This window comes from Chenopodium quinoa, unplaced genomic scaffold (genome assembly GCF_001683475.1).
Source record: "Chenopodium quinoa cultivar QQ74 unplaced genomic scaffold, ASM168347v1, whole genome shotgun sequence".
In the NCBI taxonomy this organism is placed as follows: Eukaryota; Viridiplantae; Streptophyta; class Magnoliopsida; order Caryophyllales; family Amaranthaceae; genus Chenopodium; species Chenopodium quinoa.
In genome coordinates, this window is record NW_018742204.1 from 21,012,531 (window position 1) to 21,035,492 (window position 22,962).

The window sequence follows — 22,962 nt, forward strand, 5'->3', positions numbered from 1 at the left end:
TATTTCTGGTATTTTCAACCACTCATCCACCCTACATTTCTTACAAGGGCAGAGAGCTTTTCCATCTACAAGCCCTTCTTTAGCCAACTTAATGAATTTGATAGTTCCACTACGATAAGTTGGATGGTTATTGGGTAGTTCAATCCAACTTGTATCGATATCCATGCTTTTCAAATAAGATTATCCTTACAAACAAATTTAAGAAAATAAAAAAAAGCAAGCTTTGAAGTATACTATGAAAAAAATAAGACTCAAAGCCACAATGAAAGGCATCTAACTTTAATTTGATTTATAACAGTATAACCTAACAAGGTCATATAGAAGCAATATGAATATAAATCTCATAGATACTCTAAGCTCTTATAATGGTAAAAAGAAATAAGATGTTATTTCACTATTAACTAAATCTAAATATATTATTAAGGTATATACTATGTTAAGGTATACGACTATGGTGATATGCAATAATAGTCTAAGAATTATAATTAGGAACATCCTTAACTCAAATTTGTAATGTTATGACAAAGCCTTTTTTATTTTTTTGTCTTTTTCATTCTTTATGTCAATTAGTATATATGCAGTCATGTATACTAATTGACATAAAGAATGAAAAAGACAAAAAAATAAAAAAGACCAAGAAGACTATGCTTTTATCATAAAGAAAACTTATAGGAGCAGACCTTCTACATAATTTAGGGCTTAAACTAAGCTAAGACAACTAGTTAATTTGTGTATATTAGAAAATTCCATTAGTAAGCGAGCCGTAACTATCCTTTGCTAATCACAATCATCTATTGACACAGTACAACACTAATAACATAGAAGTAATAATTAATACCTAATAACTCATATTTGAAGTTGCATGTGTTAATATTAAAACAATATTACAGCACTAGTGGGTCACAATCTCAATTCACTATTATAATAAACATAGTACCAAAGTCTCAAATTTTAATCAAAGGAAATTCTGATCTTAAACAGAAAATAAATATCAATAGATTATTTTTACTTTTATCTAAGTAGGATGATGAAGATATAAAGTTCCTAACAAAAACCCAGAAAATCTTGAAATTCCTAACAAAACCCCGAACTGAAGGAAAGCCCCAATTACATTAGAGAAAATCCCACAAAAATAATAAGAATAGAGAGTTATTGTAGCAATTGTAGTCAAGAAAAACACATGAATTGCAGGTAGAAAATACAAAGAAAAATCAAAGTCACATCAAACAACGAACGATTTCAAAAGGATTACAACAAATTGGAGCCAGTGGCGGACCCAGGATTTTCCGACTGGTGAGTCACAATCGATAATCAAATATGTAAAAAAAATTTTTTACCAAACAACCAAACAACCAAATAATAGTACTAAAAAATACATCCAAATATTCAAACAGTACAAAATACAACCAAATGTTCATATAATACTACAAAAGACAACTAAATAGTAATGCAAACTTATTACAATAGTTCTCGACGAGTTTTCATGTTTTGATATCGATTCATGATATCTTCCATGCTAACATTCAAAAACAAATCATTCTCCAAATAAGTAATTAAACAATCATTCAACATTTGATCTCCCATGCTATTTCGTAGTTTGTCTTTCACTTGCTTCATGCCAGAAAATACCCTTTCCACACTTGCCGTTGCGACAGGAAGAAGCAACACCAACTTCAAAAGTAAATAGACCCTATCATGAGTTTCAGACAATCCCGTTTCAACCAATTTGATTGAAAGATCACTAAGACCCTTCAAATTCCAAAACCTTTCATCTCCTCTAGCAGAACAAATGTAACTATCAAGTGTATGACCAAAGACTATCAATTCTGAACTTGGAAATTCATTAGGATAGAATTTTGCAAGCTTAATCAATTTTTCCTTATCAAACTTAGAAAAACGATCCACAGGACTCAAACAAGACATACACACAAGTAGTTCTTTAGTTATTTCGGGAAATCGATTTTCAAGTTCTTGCAATTGAAGATCAATGACACCAAAAAAAAACTTCAACTCGAAAATGATGTAGATTAGACACTTGTGGGCATTTACCTCTAAACAACCTCCTCCCGGGAACAACATATTTAGCCTCCATATCTGGAACTGCAATGTCATAGTCACCAATAAAAGAAATTACCTTTTCCATATGAGAATCCCATCCTTCATCTCTCATTTTTTGCAAATTAGTCTTGGTTACATTAACCATGGCCATTGCATTCACAATGTCTTGATCGTGCTTTTGTAAGGCCACATTCAAAGCATTTGTTATCGCAAATATACTAACCATCAAGTGTGCCACGAACACAAAATCAAAGGACATCAGAAGATTTGTAAGTGTTTGAGCTCTATTAGAATATATTGTATCAGATACTTTTGCAATATCCTCAAGAGAACCAAGGATTACAGGGAATAAATCAAGTACATTCAAGATTGTCTTGAAGTGAGATCCCCAACGAGTATCACAAGGTCTACCTAATCCACGTTCTTGATTTAAACCTGAACCCGTTTCAAGTTCACCTAGAGACAATGCATCCACCACTCTTTGAGCTTGATTTTCACGAAGAAACTCTTTCCTTTTTGGTGAACCCCCCACAAAATTCAAGAGAGGTGCAAGTACATCAACAAATAACCAAGCACAATCTGAATTCTTTTTAGCAAGTGCAACTTGAGTTAATTGAAGTTGGTGAGCAAAGCAGTGGACAAAATAAGCTTCTTTACACTCATTCTCTATAAGAGTCCTAAGGCCATTAATAGAACCTTGCATATTACTTGCCCCATCATAACCCTGACCCCGTACTTGAGAGAAAGACAAAGAATGCTCCATTAATAAGGATTCAATAGCAGTTTTGAGAGTCAAAGAAGCAGTGTTTACAACATGCACAATACCAAGTAAACTCTCACACACTTCTCCCTTTCTATTAACATATCTCAAACAAAGAGCCAATTGTTCCTTGCCAGAAACATCAGCGGACTCATCAGCAAGGATAGAAAATAAACCACCATCAATATCTTCAAGCATTGCTTTAGTGGTCTCTTTTGCACATGCATTTATGATATCTTTTTGGACTTTAGGAGAAGTAAGTTGACAATTACTAGGAGCATTTTTGAAAACAACTTTAGAATATTCAGGATTACCTTTGGAAATAAGGGATAAAAGTGAAAGAAAGTTACCTCTTCTTAAGGAACTTTCTTTTTCATCATGACCACGGAAAGGCAACCCTTGGAGTAAAAGCCATTGGATAGATTCAATTGAAGCTTCAAGTCGCGTACTATATGCATTTGTACTCTCAGCGGTTTGTTTTGTTAAGGCTTGTGTGATGCTTGAATTTTGTTTCTTGAACAAATCCATAGCTAAAACAGCATTATTATGTGCACTCAAGTGTTTACCGACATGTTTTCTTATTAAATCCGATCAATTCCATGATTTGAAACCATCACTAACAAAAGCATCACCTCCAAAGGCATTTTCATCCTTGAATATATAACAAGGGAAACAATAGGCAGCATCCTTTTCCACACTATACTCAAGCCAAGTCCAAGTATCAAACCACTTAGCACAAAAGCGACGATTTTTGCCAAAAATAGAAGTTTGAGGAAATGTAAAGTCTTTGGGCTGACAAGGCTTTCTTTGAATGTAAATTCTTCTCACTAAATCTCTATCATCTTTATGAAATTGACTCATTTTTCTCCTCTTTCCTGGATCTTGTGGAAGATTAGCAAATTCATGTTCACTTAATCTTTCTCCAAAGATTGGGGCATTAGGAGAACATTGGCCTTGTTCATTTTGAGTTGAATAATGAGATGGAGATGAAAGTTGCTCACTTTCTTGAGGTGGAGTTATAGTTTGTTCATTTTGTGTTGGATGTGGAAGAGAAGTTGGAGTAGGATTCTTTTTAGCAAAGAAGCTAGTAATGTTTTGCATTTCATTTGGAGTACGTTTTCTCTTCATTCTGAAATTTGAATAAATATTGAACTAAATCAAGCAATATTCCCCAGAAAAATTATTTGAATAAATATTCAACTAAATGGTCTAAATCAAGCAATTTCACATAATGACATAACATAATCACATAAACATATTACACAAAACACAATTACACAAAACAGATTTCACATAAGTAATAACTAATAAGTTCAAGAGATTTCAATTACACAAAACACAATTACACAAAACACAATTACACAAAACAGATTTCACAAAAAGAATCAATTGATGATTAGTTGATTACCTACCTTGCTAGGCGGAGGCGAGCAGCGGAGCAGGCGGAGCAGCACTGCAATAGGGCCACGGGCAGCCGGCCAGCACCGCAACACGGCAGTCGGCAACACTCAAGTCTCAGGCACCGAGGCACGCACTCAGCAAGACAACAATTCGCCAATTCAGCAGCACAACCAACTACAAATTAACAAATCAACCAAAGTTTAAACCAAATTTTAATAAAATTAACTAATTAGACTGAATTAATTTGAAGATTAGAAATTAAAAATAAAAATTAGAAATCAACTTACTAGCGAGTAGCGATTTCGAAATGCAATTATGCGACTATGCGAGAAGCCACGAAGAGGACGGAGTCCACGACCACCGACGTCCGACCACCAGGCGAAGAGAACGGTGGCTGCCTGGCTGGGACGAAGCGAAGAGGCGAACTGAAGAATGGAGATGAGGCGAAGTCGCGAAGAGAAGAAGGCTAGGGCTTGAAGTCTTGAACTGAATTTTGGTTTTTTTGGGGAAAACTGATTTTAATTTTTTTTTTTTTTTAAAATAACTTAAAATTTTTTTTTGGGCCTGGTGAGTCACTTGACCCACCAGGTCTAAGCCCAAGTCCGCCACTGATTGGAGCCCAGAAAAATCATAAATTATTAAGACGAAAACGAAAGAAATTAGAGTTCTTACCTCTTAATCTACAATTGATTCTTGAGTTTCCGCCAAAAAATCACCAATTAACCATGAATCAATCTTCAATAGCTAGGTTTTTGAGAAATTTGAGTGTGCAAGGAAAGTGTACTGTTTAATTAGACTTTAGAATAGAACCCTATAACTTCCACGCTGTAGCTTAGGTTGATTTGCTTTTTTCATTTTTTTTTTTAATTTTTTTTCACTTATTTAATAGATAGATATGTATGCTGTCCTATTTTTTGGTAAAATTGGAGAGGCGCCAAACAAAAATTTAGAGCCCGCCTTTTATATTTGGCATGAAGTAGTGGGATAATTTAGCGATGCTATAAAGTGTAGAATAAAGTGTCGAAATTATAAGTGGAAAAAAATAACAACAGCGACAGTTCATTAAGTGTCGGAAAAAAAGTGTAGGAATAGTAAGGAATTTGTAGTAGTGCATAATTGACAATGAACGATAATGAATTCGAATTTAACAAAATTAAACAAGAATTAATCGGGGAAGGGCTAAGAATTCAAATACATAAATATAACAATTCGGCATATTCTCGATTTGTTGTCTCATACAACTTTTTGAGTGGATCCGTCGTCGCTTCGCAATTTTGTGAGAAAGTAAATTCTTGTGCTGATTCCGTAACCCGAATCCGAGCCACAATCAATAGTAGCCCCGCACAACCGGAGACCAAATTAAGCACAAATAAAGCCTTGTCTTTCGAAGGAGATCGAAAAAACCTTGTCTTTCGAAGGATATACAACATGGTCTTGGAGGGTTTATCTGGTCTTAGATAAGTTGCCTCATAAATCATCCACTTAAAGGATGCCCACCACTGGTCAAGTGTTTGATTGGTTTTGCAAAACACCCATTTATTTCTCTACCAACAATGCACAATCTAGCTAGAGTTGCCTTTTTCACCTAAAAAATCTCTACCAACAAGAAACATGACAATCGAAAGAATATTGTTACTCAAAATTGTTGTACATAAAATAGACAACTCATACAATTGTATTATACATATGTAATTTCGAAAAAAAAAATAATATTATACACATAAATGTATTATATAACGTTACTATGATCGGCACTCAAACCTACACTAAGTCCACACACACGCAAATGGAGGGGAAAAAAACTTTTTTTTTTTTTTTTTTTTTTTTTGAGTATGTAGGGTATACTACTTGTATATATCATATATGTAGAAGCAATAAAAAGGTGTAGAAATTAAATTAAATAACGAATGAACGTATACGTCTATCAGTTGTAACAAATTCGATCCATTAAGGCTTAGTTCCCTTGATAAGTTCTTCCACTTCATGATTTGAGCACTTTTTGGCCAATTCCAAGGGTGTAATTAGATTTTCATCTTTCATCTTGATAAGGTCCTTTCCCTCCTCTAGGCTCAACAAGTACGAGACAACATGCCTCAGCTTGTTGCCGCGTTCTTTGGCCGCAATGTGCAGTACTGTTCGCCTATGATTGTCACCGGCTAGCAAAAATTCGCGAGTTTTGGAATTGGAATAGAGCTCCTTTAAGACCTCAACATAGCCTCCTAGGCCTGCCTTGTGAAAGGCGTTGGACTTATCGTTGTTGAGGTAACTTATAGAGTTTGGAAAGTTTTTGAGAAGGTAACGAACTATCTCAAGATTACCACTGAATGCTGCAAACGAAAGTGGAGTCAATCCGTCTTCATTGGGACATTTGATTAGCTCGCGTTGATATTTGAGTATAATTTGCAACATTTCTGTGATTAGACAAAAACCAATAACCAATATTAGTACCATGAAACTAATAATTGTTATGAAACTAAATTTTTATTAAAATTCTTTTGTATCATTGAATGTTGCCATCAGATTAAATTATTCTTACAATAGTTATATAGCTGACGCATTACACGTGTTGGACTTAATGATTTTGATGATGACACAACCTCACTTACTTACAAACTAATAAGTGCTTGATTGTTTAAGTGTGTACTCAGTTACAAAGACTAGGAGAATGAAGTGTCTTGTAAAAATACCATGAGGAACAAGAAGGCCAGAAGCAGAGCTATCCATATGGAAGAGTTCCCTGCTATCCATATGGAAGAGTTCCCTCACAGGAACTGGCGCTTCAGAAATGAAGACTGGAAAAGAGAAAGGTTCCCTTAGGGAACGGAAGCTTCAGAGAAGAAGCCTCACCAGAGAAGAGAAGTTCCTCCCAAGGAACAGAAGCCTCGGAGTAGAAGCTTCATCAGAGAACATGAAAACTAAATATATTTTTATATTTTAGGACTTATTAAGTATAAGATATTAATTTGCACTCGAAAAATCTCTGTGGAATCGGTCTAAAAAGATAAAATTGTGCATGCTAGTTTTTAGGAAAGTGGTTAAGTTTTTAACGATTATCTTTTTCTTAACCAAAAAGATTTTATTTCTGATTTTCTAAAAATATCTTCTGCAAATAAAATCTCCCACGTTTTCTAAAATTTTGCACTCCATGATTTTCTTCAAGTCATGGTCTTGCACATTGAGGAGTTCATGTTTCCTTAATTATAGGAACATGATCTTCTTAGTGGATTGGAGTAGTGGCGTAATGGATTTGCTGCACAAAGAAGTTTTTCCTAAACGAATTTTGGTCTATAAATAGTTGTTGATTTCAGATGGAAAAACTCACCCTTGCTCTCATAAGTTTTCAAGCTTCAAATCGAGTCAAGTGTCAATTCCACACAAGTTCATTAGAGTGTTATTAATGTTCTTATACTAGAGTTTGTTTTTCTTTCGAGTTGTAATTTGGGGAATGGGGAAGTTCGAGTGAACGTGTGTGTATGAGAAAGAGAAGTGAGAAAGAGAAGATAAAGAGAAGAGAGAACAGAGAAGTGAGAAGAGAGAAAGAGAAGAGAAGAGTAACAAGTTGGGTGACTTGTTTCTCAGGGTCTCAAGTTCGTAGAGGAACTTGAGGTTGAGTCGTTAGCCTGTAATAGGATCATTTGCCCTATTATAGTGAAGGTTTTTTTCCCAAAATCCCAAGTGGTCGTGGTTTTTCTCCTTGTTAGGGCCAAGGAGTTTTCCACGTAAAATCTCTCTTGCATTCTTTAGTTCCTTTAGTTAATCTTTCAGTTCCTTTAGCTAACTTAATTTTAATTCCGCAAAAAGTTTGGCTAAATTCTCATACTACAATCCAACCCCCCCTTCTTGTAGTATTCTTTAAAACAACAATACGTACAACAAGCATTTACCTCTATTTTAGAATAATTAACACAGGTTTATCACACAGATATGTCAACATATAAGTTTAACCATTAATATGACTATATTTTTAGTAAAGAGGACACATATAAGCTTAAATAAATAAGAAAAATTTACTAGTTGAGAGATTTTCATTTAATTACCTTGATTCTTATCTGCAATGGCAACATCAACAATTGACTTTCCTTTCTTCAAATTGTCAAGAACATTAGCATCTTTAACCAGCTCACAAAACACGGCTTTGACCAAGTCCAAGTCCTTGCGACGAACAGCATGATGAAGAGGAGAAATTTTGGAGTGATTCAAAGCATACGACCCCGGTGGATATTCGTTAACCAAGAAGAGTGCCGTCTCCTTGTGGCCATTCTTCACGGCAAGGTGCAAGGGTATGTCGCCGTGAGAATCCTTGTGGGATAACAGCCCCTTGTTCGTACCAACCACCTCTCGGGCTCTTTTGGTATTTCCGCAACTTGCTGCCTTGTGGAGCTCTAGGTCATATATATTGCTCACCCCATTAGTTCCGATACCATGTTGAAAATAATTTGCTCGGACTCTAGAACTCATATCATAGTCTGTACCTATAACGGTACAAACTAGGATGTTGGTATTTATGAGCCGAGGGATTAGGTTGCTCCCGCCTAGGGCTCGAGTCATTTTGAAGAGATAAGTAATTAAGTTTTGAGAATATATAATGATAAAACTTTGATCAAACGTAAGTATTAATGTATGAAATGATTTTATCTAGCTAGATTGAGATAGGTTTGAATATATATAGCGAGTTAGAAGCGAGAAATGTTAAAGAAATTGCACCAGAATTTCAAGTAAATTATAGACCAAAAATGCTGGGGTATGTCAAAATGTCTAATAATTCTAACCAACTAAAGTAATTTTTTTAACTTGGTTTATACATTGACTTCAACTACTACACTGTCCCTTCATTAATTGCTTAGGACTTGCCAATTAAGGTTTCGTTTTACATCTATAACCAATTCAATGAACAATTTCTAGCGGTTCTAGATCTAACTTTAACCACAAAATATAACGAAATCTTGTGCTTATATTATCTTAACCTACTACTAATAATAACATTTATTAGTCCTAAAGTTAGCATTATGTTGCATTCACATTTGTAAACCATAGACTTTGTCCGCCAAGAAAATAATTAAAAATGGAAGTAATTACATAAAAATTAAAAATTATGTGACAATCTTAGTAAATCACATCATCACTTCCTCTTAGCAAATCAACATGGTCTTCCTTCATCACACACACACGGCAGTTCACTCGGTGTTTACTACATGTGGCTATAAATTTCTAAGAAGTATATATTGACATTGACCAACTTGTCCAACTATTTACCTACCAAAAACTACCTAATTTATTCTTTTAATTTGTACATGTAAACTCAAACGTAGCAAATAACATGGTAACATCACGGAAATAATGTTATCTAACCTCGTAGTCTTGAGACTACGACACGTCTTCACTAATAATACAACGTATGAAGAAACTTCCTCCCAATTAACCATAAATTGGGTTAATTAGTCTAAACCATCATGAGTTCGTTACCTAGCCCCAACTTGATGTCTTGATCTACCACGACATATATAAGTGTTGTGACAATTAAATGCAAGAAAGATTAACCAAATACAAACAAGAAAGATCTACATGTTAACTAATTTAATTTTGGGGAAATACAAGTTAATCTGCCAGATAAACGAATTTTTGTTAATCTGATGGCATTTTTGTAAATATATTGAAAAAACAGGGTCATTTATTCAGTACTTTTTGTGAGCTATCCAATTAATGTTTACTTTTTTGTTTTTACTGTTTGGTGAGGAAATTACACATGTAACCTTCAACTAATACATGAAAAGACGCATATACCCCTCCAATGACACTTGAAAAGACAATTATACTCCCAGATAAACAAATTTTGTTTATCTGGGGAATTAACTGGGTATACCTCTTTAATTTTCGTTCAAAAATAAATACTTTAATTTGTTTGTTATGTATGTGTATGCCGCATGGGAAAATGGATGAGAGAAAATTTATAATGTTATTTATTATGTCATGTTTGTGTATCAAACATTTTGTGGTATAGCCTTATTACTCTAATAATTTCACCCTTCCCCTAATATTGCAACAATTAAAATTTTAATAAGTTTCATAAATGTTGCAATATTTTTTCTATTGTATACTCACTCAGTATTTTAATAAGTGTTACACTTTTACTGACATATAATTAGATAAATTGATGGTAAAAATCGTGTCTCGACATGCGTATTTAGTCAAACTGTAACACTTATTAAAACACGGAGGGAGTATGTTTTATCTCTTTTCATCATATGGGTCCCTATCTTAATTTTTCACTATATAATTTCAAATCCGTACTAGCAACATTATTATTAGATGTAAAATTCTCATTCATTTCATTTTCTTGGCGATCAAGGTACTATATGTACTATTTATTTCAATGTGAATGCTTACTATTTGTTGGGAACTTTAATGTTAGAGATAAGTCCTTCTATTCTATTCTATTTCTCTCTAATTTGTCATTTAATTTTAGTCTAAACTTGTGAAGTATGTAGTGAGTATACGTAGTAGGTTAACATAATAAGGGACATCATAATAGAATTCCATATAATAAAGACATAATGTGGCAGGTAAGTCAATAGATAAACCAAGTCATGAATTTTGAGAGCTCCCTTGTGTTAGTGCAAGAAATTTTAGCCGGAATTGTTAGAGTGATAGTGCTAGTTAAAAAATTTACGATTTTGTGATAATTTTCTTTTTTAAAAAAAAAAATGAATAGGTAGTCATTTAATCTCCAAAACACGTTATTTAATGGTAATTCTTGATAAAATTTCTAATTTTTAATAATCTGAGTAATGATAAGTGAAAGTACCTATTTATATAGCATTCCATAATAGAGAAAAAAAAAGAAAAAAAAAGAAAAAGAAAAGACCTTTTAAATAGACCAAACCGCAACCCAATACATCACCTCAAGAGTACAGAACAAATAAAGCAGGCGACATATTATATTGAGTACATTAACAAGGTGGTCGGGCAAGTTCAACTAGGTTGGCACTTATACTACTTTGATCAATTATTACAAAATTTCAATGCTTGTTTTATTGTAATATTTACAATGTCGATCAATTAGATATGATATTAAACTTATTTGCCATATAGCCTTACCCTAACAATATGATCGAAAAAGGGCTTGTTCACATTTACTTAATTAATTTCAGTTTAGTTCAGTTCAACTTCAATCAGTTCACTTCAGTTCAGTTTAGTTCAGTAAATATGAACAGGCCCGGCCCGAAGGCTCTATGTTTCCAGAGGTTATTTATTTCATACTTAGACAATGTCAACATTATTTCTTATGGTTAATCCATATAATACCATAGCCATGCAAAATGAAGGAGAATTGGAGAGGGTAAACGACCACACAGCTACTACTAGTAAACACCGTGTAGTCACCGTGTGAAGACCCAAACACAATAGATAAATAATTGATCAATAAACTTGACGAGAGGAAGTCATGCAGTAATCATCCATCATTTCTTAATTTTTAATTATTCTAATTTTATTTAAAGTCCATACAATTTACAATTAAAATTATTAGATGTAAAATTCTAATTTATTTCATTTTCTTGGCGATCAAGGTACGATTTATTTCCAATGTGAATGCTTAATATTTATTTGTTAGGAACTTTAATTTTAGTCTAAACTTGTGAAGTTGTGAGTATTAGGTTAAAATAATAAGGGACGTCATTAAGAAAGAATCTCCTATGATTTAGACATGGATGTGGCACGAAGCCTTAAATGGCATCCAAACCGCAAATAAAGCCAACTCAATGTAGCAGATAAGTCAACAGAGAGACCAAGTCATAAATTTAGAGAGTTCCCTTGCCTTTGTTTGATCACCAACCAAAATAAAATACGAAGTACGGAGTGAATCAAGTTTAGTTAGATTGTATTAGTATAATTTATTTATAGTTCGACTAAACAATTTAAATAAATGTATGGTTGAGGTTATGTAAAAAATATACAAAAAAATAAAATAAATTACATGCATGGTCTAAACAATTACACAAATAATTCTCATTTCTACTGCTTTGTTTGAAAATATACAATTACTAATTATCATATCCCTATTATACATAAATTAAAGATATTATATTATAAAATCGCCCAAATCACAAAATCTTTTTAGACTATATTAAGGCACTGTTTGATTCACCTTAATTTTGCTGAACTGAAATTATTTTTACTGAACTGAACTTATTTTATTGAACTGAACTTAATTTTACTGAACTGAAATTATTTTTACTGAACTTAAATTATTTTTACTGAACTGAAATTATTTATACTGATTTTCTATTATAATTCTTCTTTAAGAAAACTGAATTTTACTGAACTGAACTTATTTATACTGAACTGAAATGATTTTTACTGAACTAGAATTAATTTTACTGAACTGAAATTATTTTTACTTAATATTATTTTTTTAAGGTGAAAACAACACGGTCTAAATTATAGTCTTTGTGTTCCAAAATAATTTACTTATTTGACTTTTTTTCCATTATGTATATACTAACTTTGACCGGGCCATATAATTTTTATGTGACTTATATGTACTACACATGATTAATAATAAAAATATGTTGTAGAATATGTATTATTCCACAATATAAAGTTATTATATAATACGAGTATCAATTTTTTACTTTTTATAAATTTGCAATGTTATATTTAGAGATATTTATCATTAAAATTGTTTGTTGGCAAACATGATTAAAGAAACATGTCAACTAAAAAAACGGGGTAGTATTGTTATTAAATACTTAATCATTTATATTTAAGATCGAATTGACAAGTGTGTCAAGTTTGATTGTATCGATTACTTTTTAAGAGCTCCTTAATTTAATTACTAGTTTAAGCTGGAAAGTTTTAAACCTTTAAATAGTGGACCCTCACACAACTCTCTTTGGTGACTTACCTTATAATTTCAATGAATGATCAAATATCTTGAGATCAAATATCTTGAGATATATGTTTTGATGTCATTCCAAAAGTAATTCGTAATAACATCCTGGTCTAATCAATTCCTACCTACTGCTATCAGCATAATTAGGCCTGAAATTCAATTCCACACATTTCGTTGAATTCACATTCTTCTTATACTATCCGCCATATATGATAAATTTGTGCTGCAAATTGTCTGATTTTTTATATTGATAATAATAAAGACTCATGACTTCTACAATTCTACTCCACTATGTAATTAATGTAAATGTATGTCCACAAAAAAGTACTAGGAATTTGTTAGCGATTGTTACATAATGTTTCATTGGGTGCAAAAATATATAAATCACAATGGAATAAATACGGAGTATTTTTTATTTTTTAATTTACAAATCACTATTTTTTTTTAGGAAATAATAAATCACTAATATTATTAGTCAGTCAAAGAGATCGATCATGTGAAGGTTATACTTAAAAAAAAAAAAGGAAGAAATACTTGATATTTTCAAAGGGTACGAAATATATAAGCGTTACTAGACAAATTTTCAAATTACATAACAAAAGTCACACTTAATTTCCATATCACAAAACTCCATGGTAGTTTATTAATAATACAATAATTTATTTTTAAGTTTTAACCTTTGCTGATTAGAATAGGCTAAAAACACACACACGACACAACGGAAGACTATGTAAAAAGGAAATAAATAAAACAAAAGTAAAATACATATTGTATATCGACACATCGCAACATTCACACCAGATTAATTAGTTCTTCTTATTAACGCATGATTTTTTCCATAATAAGTTGTTCAACTTCACCATTTTTGCTGCTTCTAGCCAAATCCAAGGGTGTACAATCCATTTCGTCCATCTTGTTGATTAGCTTTATACCCTCTGGTAGTCTCAACAAGTATTCAACAACATGTTTCAACTTATTACCGCGTTCTCTAGCAGCTACGTGCAATATTGTTTGTCCTTGATTGTCAACAACGGAGCTAAGGGGTGAAGGAAATTTAGAATGGAACATCTCAAGGACCCTAACATGTCCCCCTAGACATGCCATATGAATCGGGTAGGATTGAAGTTTATCTTTGTTTCGAATATATATTGTTTCGGGGTACTTGTCCAGGAAGTAAACCACTATGTCTTCAAATCCTTTGGATGCAGCATACGAAAGAGGAGTTAACCCTTTTTCATCAGTCGCCTTGATTAGATCAGGCTGAGTCTCGAGTATAATTCTCAACACACCTGTAATATATAGCACACATAAACAACCAAAATTTAATATGCGTGGATATTTAGATTACAGTGTTGTTTGGTTGACAAATAAAAATATGGAAAATTAAAATTTTTAGGAATTGAAATTCTTTGGAGTTGTTTGGCTGAAAAATTCATGAAAAGTAGAAATTCCCATGAATTTTCACTTTCCACAAAAATGAAGGTATTTAATTTATTTCCTAGGAAAACCTAGGTAATTAAGCAGAACTTTCCATGAAAATTTTCACTTTCCATAGTCATCCTAACAAAATTTAGCATTTCATAGGAATTCCAGTTACATGGAAATATTAATTTTCAAGGAATTTGCAGTTCCCTTATTCAACCAAACGAGGCCTAAGTATATACTTGTATGTTATTATAGTAATTATAATTAACAATTGAATCAGTAAAGTCAAAACTCAAAAGGTTGTGTGTTGATTTGCCGAGCTTTATATGGAATACAATAAACACCTTGAAATATATAGATCATTTTACAAGTTATTTGTATGTCTTATAAATAAAAATATAGGGTAGTTGGTGATACATACATACCTTGATTTTGACTTTCAATGGCAGCACGTACCTCGGCAACAGCATTATTATTGATGTTACTTCCACCGTTAGAAGTATTGTTGGGAATACCTTGAAAATTGGTGGTGGTGTTGTTTTGCAATTGCATCAATAGATCAGCATTAAACACCGTTGTAAAGGGGTAGACCGCGATGGTTGTATTCACACGCCGCGGGATAAGGTTACTACTCGCGGTGGTGTTCATTATTTCGTACACCACGGCTCGAGCATCGGCATGAGAAGGCATTGTGGTGTGGAGTGGGAAGCCCATGAGTTCTAAGAATTTTTCTTCTTCCTTCTCTATGATCTCTTTTTCTTTCATTGTTAAAGATCAATTAGATTTCGGGTTTGGATCGGGTTGTTTTAGGATGGTGCAAGAGATCTTTGAAGGGGGATTAGGGAAATAGGGTGAATCGGAGGAGTTTATATGGTGGGAAATTGAAAGAATATGGACAATGTATGGAAATCTAGCTAGAAATTCAAATAAGGATGTCATAGATAGCGATACTTGCTAGGTTAAGTGAAAGCGATACTTGCCACACGTCAAATTTTAGTTGTAACTTAGATTGCTAAATAAGGGTTCTTATATTATTCATAAAGTATGACATTATGATATTAGATTGCTATTTAGTTGTAAATAGCGTGCATTTCGTTACAATTTGGATCATTATTCATAAAGTATGACATTATGACAGGTTGACAACCTATTTCCTTGATATTGTCCTAGGTGATATTACATTCATTTTACAATTTTTGTAAACATTTCACGTTTTGGTGTTTGTTACTAACTTATAATGAAACCATTTGCAATATACCAAGTATGAAAAGTTGAAATTAATTTTTTTAATTGCAACACTTTTAATTTTACTCTACTCTGAATTAATTGATTTTTAAACTAAATTAACTTTTATCGAATTGAATTATTTGATTTTTTTTTACTAAACTAAATTAAATTTTACTAATTTGAATTATTTTTACTGCATATTAATTTTGAAGGTGAACTGAACAGGGCCTTATAATTAAAGAAAAATATATTTATTTGGAATCTAGTTAAATTCATCTCTATTATATTTTCATAATATCATATTTTTAATATATATACATAGACATTGGATTTTTTTTTTTTTTTTGGTAACTTAGTGATAGAAATGATGCATTAACAATTGTGAAAGGAAAAATGTTGCAAGAAAATTGTTTTAAAAAATTGAGAAATTATATCTTTATTTTAACAATGTATACAATTATAAAAGTTATTACGTACGGTTGGAATTATATCTAACTAATTGAATCATTTGAATGTACCAAAAGTTAGAAGGAAATGTTGGAATTGCGGAATTATCACGCTATTCTTCACAAGGCGACCAGTCCACCGACTCCACTCGGTGTTCAACTACTATATGTCTATATATTGGTGATAGTAGTTAGTGTTATTAATCATGAATACACCGTAAACTAGTCATTTTATATTCCCTCCGTCCCTAAAAGAACGATCCATTTGGCCTAATTTTAGTCACAAAAAGAATGACCCATTTGCATTAAAAGATCCACCAATTTGCAACTATATTTGTGCAAAATTAGCTTCCCCATATAAAAATTTGATTTTCCATGCAATTTTATTACTTTCTCTCTCTATTTTTTTACAAACCCTATGTAAATTTATATATTCAATATACTTTTACTTCTTTTTATTTAACTTTCTTAATAAACCCGCGTAATCAACCCAAATGGGTCGTTCTTTTGGGGACGGAGGGAGTATAATGTTAGGAGTTCAATTAATAAGACCCCTTCCTGTATAAAAAAAAGTAAAAAAAATAAAATATAAAGTAAGACCCTTCATTTCTCATATTAAAATAAATTTATTTTTAAAAAATATAGTATTGGATAATAGTTATAAATGTAGAACCTCATATAGACTTATAACTTGATTGTTCAGGCGTTTTCTTTAATCTCTTAGTATTGCCAAACTTTTTATATTAGTTAACTTTTGTATAGATAACACTAGCTTAATACAAGTAGTTATTTATTTAATTTTCTACCACTAATAATTAAAGAAGCTAACAACATCTTAATACAAATACAAGAAATCAACACTATTTCCCACCGTTAACCTTCTCACAAGCTAACAACATGAGGGTGAAGGGAACATGACAAATATTACGCAAGATCTTGTTTTTACTACAAGATCTTGGCGAATATAGAGGAATAAAAAAAACTAATAATGCACCTAAGAACATTCCTCCCATGACTAACACCACAAGACCTAGCCAAAACACTAAGGTATGCAACACCACATACAAACCCGCCATGAACGCCACCGACATCATGGCTAGGGAAACTCCGAGCAAGGGTAGCGCAAAGTCTAGTGATAACAAGACGAGCCTAAGATCTTCGAGTTGGGCCCATATGAGGGTGACCATTGCAAGGGTGGCGCTATACATGGCAATGGTATTGCTAATAACAAAAACTTGGAATGCACACTCGTGGACTAGGGTGGCCATCCCTTCGTCGGGCTTGTTGTTGCTATAACCACCAGGGACGGTGAAGCCAGAGGCGAAGGTAATTGTGGCTACTAAGGTGGCTACCACTAGGAGTGTGTGGATTCTCTGCTTGTACTTGTTTTTTGGTTTATTATTATTTGGATGAGATCTTCCTAGGTTACTTTGTTGATTGAGTAACATAAAAGTAGGTGGGCCATTTTGATTGTTTACAAAAGTGTGTTGTGCATTAATTATATTGCTATTCATGGTCATGTTTGCTGGCTCAATTATATTTATGTTTAGGCAGTGAAATTCTGGGGCTCTTGGCACACCCGCATACTTCAAGGATAACCATGTTAAACGCTGCAAAATTGAAAAATAGAAAAATAAAATAATACTCCGTACTCCAAATTCAATTGAGCTAGAATATACTTGTGCATTAATTAGACGACAGTGTTGGTGATAAAATTAGAAGTTATGTTATGTGAATTTGAATAAATATGACGTTAATGAGATATGATGTAGCATTGAGTAGAACTTTCAAAAAGAAAGCAATTGGTATGCATGAGAAGTATCCATGTATTTAAAATTACATTTTAGTTTTCAAGATGGGTAGCCTAAAAGTGCTAACTTGAATGAGGGTTAGGATTGGGGTGAAAGTTTAAGATAATAACTCAAGTGGTATTAGTACGTATATATGAACCAATAATGAGTGAATCGCTGTTATCTTGCAAGAATGATGCCATGTCCTTAGCTATTTATTGTAACCTATCAAATAAGAACGAATTTAATACAATGCATATATGTATGCTTGTGTGTTATTTTACCTTACAATATACAAGTATGTTACATGCATATTTATAATACCCTAGAATTTTAGGTCTCCCATCATTATACAAGTTCATTTCATCAAATTTGTGTAAGAGGTACGTTATAGCTACATAATTTACTATTTAATTATTGCTACTCTAGTAAAAAAAAAATACACTACATAATATAAGTGCTAAAGCAACTCTTAAAGTGGAAAAGAAATCTTAAAAAGCTAGCCACCCTTTCATACATATATTTTATAACTTATGTATGCATAATGTATACATCCAATCAAATAAAACCAAACTCTCTTTTGCTGGCGTCCAATCAATATACATCATACTTTTTTCAATCAACCCCAATCTTCCACTCTTCCTACATAGACAATTACTACCATACGCTTTAATTTTTAAATGACGACTTTGACTTATAATCGAATTCTATTCAAAAGGGTCAAAAAAGTATTTAATTAAAGTAAACAATCATTTATATAAATGTGTAAGAAAAAGATGCATGTAGATTTGACAGTGTCAATATAGAATAAAGGGATGTTTATTTGGTACGAATTTCTACTCATCACTTCGCCCCTATACTCAATCCGTTGAACTAGTCTATTAAAAACTAGAGTCTTTGTAACAAGAAAAGCCCACGGAATACATGGTTGTCCGTACATCATTTACCTAAAATCATTAACTTAATTGTACAAAAAATATACTTCCTCCTCATAAATTCATAATAAGTGAGAGGTTAAACGAACTTTATTTCACTATTCACGTATTAACTTTGACTATAATTTTTTACTAACATAATTAAAATATTTTTTTCATAAAATAAAATATGTTGTTTAATACGGAGTAGGTACTAATATAAGTTTAATAATATAACTATTTAAATAAATTTCAATAAATTTTAATTATATAAAATAAGGCCAAATTAGTGAATCAGTCAATCAACATGTGAGCTAAGTTTGACTGATCTAAGTCGGTTATTCTAAAACAGAGAAAGTAGTATGATAATCCTCATGTAGATAGTAACGAAGAAGGGAATAACACACGAACAACAACAAATATTCAACAAAAACAATAATAATTAAGCGTTACCTCTTTAAATGAGGGAATTTGATCTCCATAATCCTCAGCAATGTCAAGAGCTGTGAGTCCATCCTTATTTTGGAGGGTTAAATTGACCCTATCATCCCAAGTAAAATCATAAACCACCTTAGGATGTTTCCTCTTGGAAGCCAAATGCAAGGGAGTGTTGCCATCTTCATCTTTCATATTGATCATCATTTCAAGTTCCGGTTGTTGCAAGATATGCTTGACAACCTCGGCTCTCCCATTCGCGGCAGCCACGTGAAGGATGTTCTGCCCCTTGTTGTTCAACGTTAGCCTAGCCTTCATTGGCAAACGAGAAAAGAACTCCTTGACTATTTTGATATCTCCTCCACTGCAAGCCCAATGGATAGGAAATGAACCAGTTTCGTCGATTTTGTAAGCTTGGTTTCGAAATTCATCGATTATGTATTGAACGCCATCAAGGAAGCCTGTGTAAGCAGCATATGATAGCGGTTTTCTTCCCATTTCATCTGTCTTCTCGTATAGTAGCTCCCGATATCCTTTAACCATCATTTCCAAGATATCTGCTCAATTTTTCAGAATGTACGTATGTCTAAGTTATAAGAGTAGTAGATTTAGTGGGTTAATGTGAGACGTGATCTAATGATCATGAGATTATGTTCCATAAACTTTTAGCTTAGTTTTGCACATTTGTACTATATAGTGTATATATGTTACTATGAAATATGATTTTCAATAGATTGAATACAAGTTTACATTATTCTTTCACCTTTCTCATCTTATTATTTATACTTTAAATATTGTTTTATTGTAAAAATCATATATACGGGCTAGTGGATTATTCAACTTTCTAGTAGTGTTGCTAGATGTTGACCTTCGTTTCATAATATTCTTAACATTGTTCCAATTTTACTGGTCCAATTTTTAGTTTTGTACTGGCTCATAACGTTCTTATTAACACATCTATTTTAATCCTTTTTTTCCTAAACCCCTTTTACTTCTTAACCCTACCATCCATATAGCTAGGCCAAATATGGTGGTGGAGGTATATGCACCGTGCATCGAATATCAAGCGTAAAACCAACGAAATACGAAAAATTGCACTCCAACATAAGAGCTATAACTTAGGGTCTGTTCTGGTTGACCGAATTAAGCTGAACTGAACTGAATTGAACTAAATATATTATAAGAGAAAGAAATTAAGGACTGAACTAAACTGAACTTATTGGAGCTAAACTGAACTGAAAATAAGCTGAATAGAACATGTTATGAGATGATTTGGTGTATCTTATATTGGAGTTTACGTTGTTAAAGTTTTTTTGTTCTTTTGTTTTAGTTTTCATGCTACAAGTATATATTTTGTTTTAACCTTGCATGATATTTATTGAATCGTGCATACGTCTCCACCATACAATTAATTATAGATGGACTCGACTTGTATTGAAAATTCAAAACATCATCCACTTGGATAAAAAAAGTTCTGTACCTTTCCTCTTTGCAATAATTGCAGCATGAACAACAGACTTTCCTTCCAATAATTGAGCCAAAGCCTCAGGAAACTCGTCAACTATAGCTTCAGAAAGCATAGATTTAACAAGATCCCAAAACTCTGCTTTAATAGCCAGAAAAAGGGGAGAAAACCCCTGCAAATTCAAGTAATAAAATGTTTTTGGGTATTTTTCAAACAAAAACTTAGCCATTTTCTCTTGTTGATTCTCTAATGCTATATGAAGAACAGTATTACTGTCCTTATTTGTTCTCTCCAACAAAGAAATCTCGTTAAACCGATCAGCCAAAAACACTAATCTCTTAACAGCCTCAAACTGGCACGACCGTGCAGCAACATGAATAGGAAGATCATCCTTCGTGTTCGGAACACGAAGAAGGTGTTGACATGGCTGCTGTATGATTTTGTCAATCAAGTACAACTGCCCTACACTTGCTGCTAAGTGTAGGATGGTGCTGTTATCCGACTCCCAGACGAGGTTAGAGAAGTCGGAACCTTCATCGAGTTCGTCCCACAAACCATTGGCGTCGTTGTTGAGGAGCATTGAGTAGTGGCTGGCATTGATGGAGATTTTTGGTGGAGAAGGTGGTGTGTTGCTGGGATGAGCCTGAAGTTGTTGTGCTGCCATGAGTGGTAGACTACAGAGTAAGTTTTTGTTTTCTTTGCTATAAAAAATATACGAAGTATATATAGAGGTGTCAAAAATTGATCTGCTCAATGACTTAATCTAATCTGATTCAGATTCCGACTGGTATAGACCCAACCTAACCCAACCTCATCTCATCGAACTCAATCCAAGTACCTATATCTAAATTGACACCTCTAAGTATATAGTATATATTTATATATAGTCTCACATAGTCAAGTCATCCTAGTACAAGTATGTGAGAGTGGTGTGTAAAGGAATCATATTATTTTTTAGTGTTAATGCGCTTGGTTGGTTTTGAAGACTTAATTTTAAGTAGAAAAATGACTTGGAAAGCTAGGAGAGAGGCGTCTGAATTTAATTAGTATGCAAATAATGGAAGATGATGAAATAATTTATGTAAATAGCTTAGATACTTACATTATTTTTCCATTTGGCTCTTAAGTGTACATTATAGATTTACAGTACAAATTTAATAGAATGAGAGACATAATAATCGAGTGGATGGGTGAGTGAAGTAAAAGAGAGCTAGTACATTCAATGAAAAGATGCAAGTATTTTTGTGTAAGAGGGGTAAGGTAATTTGTAAAGAACATTATAAACCGATGTGGTATACGTATGTAAGTGTAAGAGATCGAGTCTTTAAATTTAGAAGAAGGTTATTATTTAGATTTGGCCAGAATTATAATTAATTAACCTTAATGGTAATATATATTTTATACATATTCTTAGATAATATGGTATGATTTCGCAAAAATACTTGCCTAAAGGTTACTCGGCCTAAAAGAATCATGTTAAAAAGCCAAGCAAAATAGTTAAACCAAATAGTGCACTTGTAATGGGAGTAGAAGCACGCCATTCTTGACATCTTAATTGACTTTTCTTCGTCAAAGTTTCTGATTAAGTCAATTTGTTTCCCATTGGTTAGGGTTTTAATGAAGCAAACACCTTTATTTGTTACTTGGAAAATCTACCATTACCCATCAACCCTTGGATTAAATATTTAATGAGGTAGTGAATTGTGCTCCCCTCAAATAATTACATAAAAATATAATTAATTTGTCAAGATAATTTTTTAAGAGAACCATTGGGTGGGTGTTATATGATAAAATGAAGTTAATCCTTAGTCGATATATACTTGATTAGATAAGGTTAATAGTTAAATATAAAATTTAGATCTAGCATTTTGTGAATAAAACCTACGATTTAACCAACATATATATATATATATATATATATATATATATATATATATATATATGGTCCAATTAATCCTTAAATAGTAATTTACATACATAAGGAAAAACCTACAATTCAACCAACATATATATATGGTCTAATTAATCCTTAGATAGTAATCCACATACATAACGAAACACTTTTAGGATATTTTGAGAAACCTTATATCTTAGCTTGGTGGTTTGACTTGGCTCAAAGCCTAATCCATCTTTAGACACTAGACTAAACGG

General features: G+C 32.6%; 4 protein-coding genes across 4 annotated transcripts; all 4 read right to left on the bottom strand.

Annotated features, from left to right (window-relative positions):
- Positions 1 to 767: 767 nt before the first annotated feature.
- Positions 768 to 3,346, bottom strand: LOC110686035 (zinc finger MYM-type protein 1-like). Its single transcript, XM_021862643.1, has 3 exons — positions 2,050 to 3,346; positions 1,630 to 1,970; positions 768 to 791 (listed from the first exon to the last, which is right to left on the bottom strand). The coding sequence occupies exons 1-3, from the start codon at positions 3,344 to 3,346 to the stop codon at positions 768 to 770; spliced, it is 1,662 nt and encodes a 553-aa protein (XP_021718335.1).
- Positions 3,347 to 5,892: 2,546 nt separating this feature from the next.
- On the bottom strand, positions 5,893 to 8,865 carry LOC110697003 (alpha-latroinsectotoxin-Lt1a-like). The gene is made up of 2 exons (XM_021874368.1): positions 8,257 to 8,865; positions 5,893 to 6,630 (listed from the first exon to the last, which is right to left on the bottom strand). The coding sequence occupies exons 1-2, from the start codon at positions 8,765 to 8,767 to the stop codon at positions 6,167 to 6,169; spliced, it is 975 nt and encodes a 324-aa protein (XP_021730060.1). The 5' UTR covers positions 8,768 to 8,865; the 3' UTR covers positions 5,893 to 6,166.
- Positions 8,866 to 13,606: 4,741 nt separating this feature from the next.
- Positions 13,607 to 15,575, bottom strand: LOC110697098. Its single transcript, XM_021874472.1, has 2 exons — positions 14,960 to 15,575; positions 13,607 to 14,398 (listed from the first exon to the last, which is right to left on the bottom strand). Exons 1-2 carry the CDS (start codon positions 15,297 to 15,299, stop codon positions 13,929 to 13,931), a joined length of 810 nt encoding a protein of 269 aa, XP_021730164.1. The 5' UTR covers positions 15,300 to 15,575; the 3' UTR covers positions 13,607 to 13,928.
- Positions 15,576 to 15,984: 409 nt separating this feature from the next.
- LOC110686123 (protein ACCELERATED CELL DEATH 6-like) lies at positions 15,985 to 21,475 on the bottom strand. Its single transcript, XM_021862742.1, has 3 exons — positions 20,827 to 21,475; positions 19,365 to 19,903; positions 15,985 to 17,817 (listed from the first exon to the last, which is right to left on the bottom strand). Exons 1-3 carry the CDS (start codon positions 21,473 to 21,475, stop codon positions 17,068 to 17,070), a joined length of 1,938 nt encoding a protein of 645 aa, XP_021718434.1. The 3' UTR covers positions 15,985 to 17,067.
- Between the last annotated feature and the right edge of the window lie 1,487 nt (positions 21,476 to 22,962).

Coding starts and splice junctions, on each gene's coding strand:
- LOC110686035 (XM_021862643.1), bottom strand. CDS start 3,346: ATGGATTTGTTCAAGAAACAAAATTCAAGCATCACACAAGCCTTAACA. Junction 1,971..2,049: donor CGGGAGGAGGTTGTTTAGAG/GTAAATGCCCAC, acceptor TTCAATTGCAAG/AACTTGAAAATCGATTTCCC. Junction 792..1,629: donor CAACGGCAAGTGTGGAAAGG/GTATTTTCTGGC, acceptor CTGTGTCAATAG/ATGATTGTGATTAGCAAAGG.
- LOC110697003 (XM_021874368.1), bottom strand. CDS start 8,767: ATGACTCGAGCCCTAGGCGGGAGCAACCTAATCCCTCGGCTCATAAAT. Junction 6,631..8,256: donor CATTGCAGATAAGAATCAAG/GTAATTAAATGA, acceptor GTCTAATCACAG/AAATGTTGCAAATTATACTC.
- LOC110697098 (XM_021874472.1), bottom strand. CDS start 15,299: ATGAAAGAAAAAGAGATCATAGAGAAGGAAGAAGAAAAATTCTTAGAA. Junction 14,399..14,959: donor CATTGAAAGTCAAAATCAAG/GTATGTATGTAT, acceptor TATATATTACAG/GTGTGTTGAGAATTATACTC.
- LOC110686123 (XM_021862742.1), bottom strand. CDS start 21,475: ATGGCAGCACAACAACTTCAGGCTCATCCCAGCAACACACCACCTTCT. Junction 19,904..20,826: donor AATTATTGCAAAGAGGAAAG/GTACAGAACTTT, acceptor AAAATTGAGCAG/ATATCTTGGAAATGATGGTT. Junction 17,818..19,364: donor AAATTCCCTCATTTAAAGAG/GTAACGCTTAAT, acceptor TCAATTTTGCAG/CGTTTAACATGGTTATCCTT.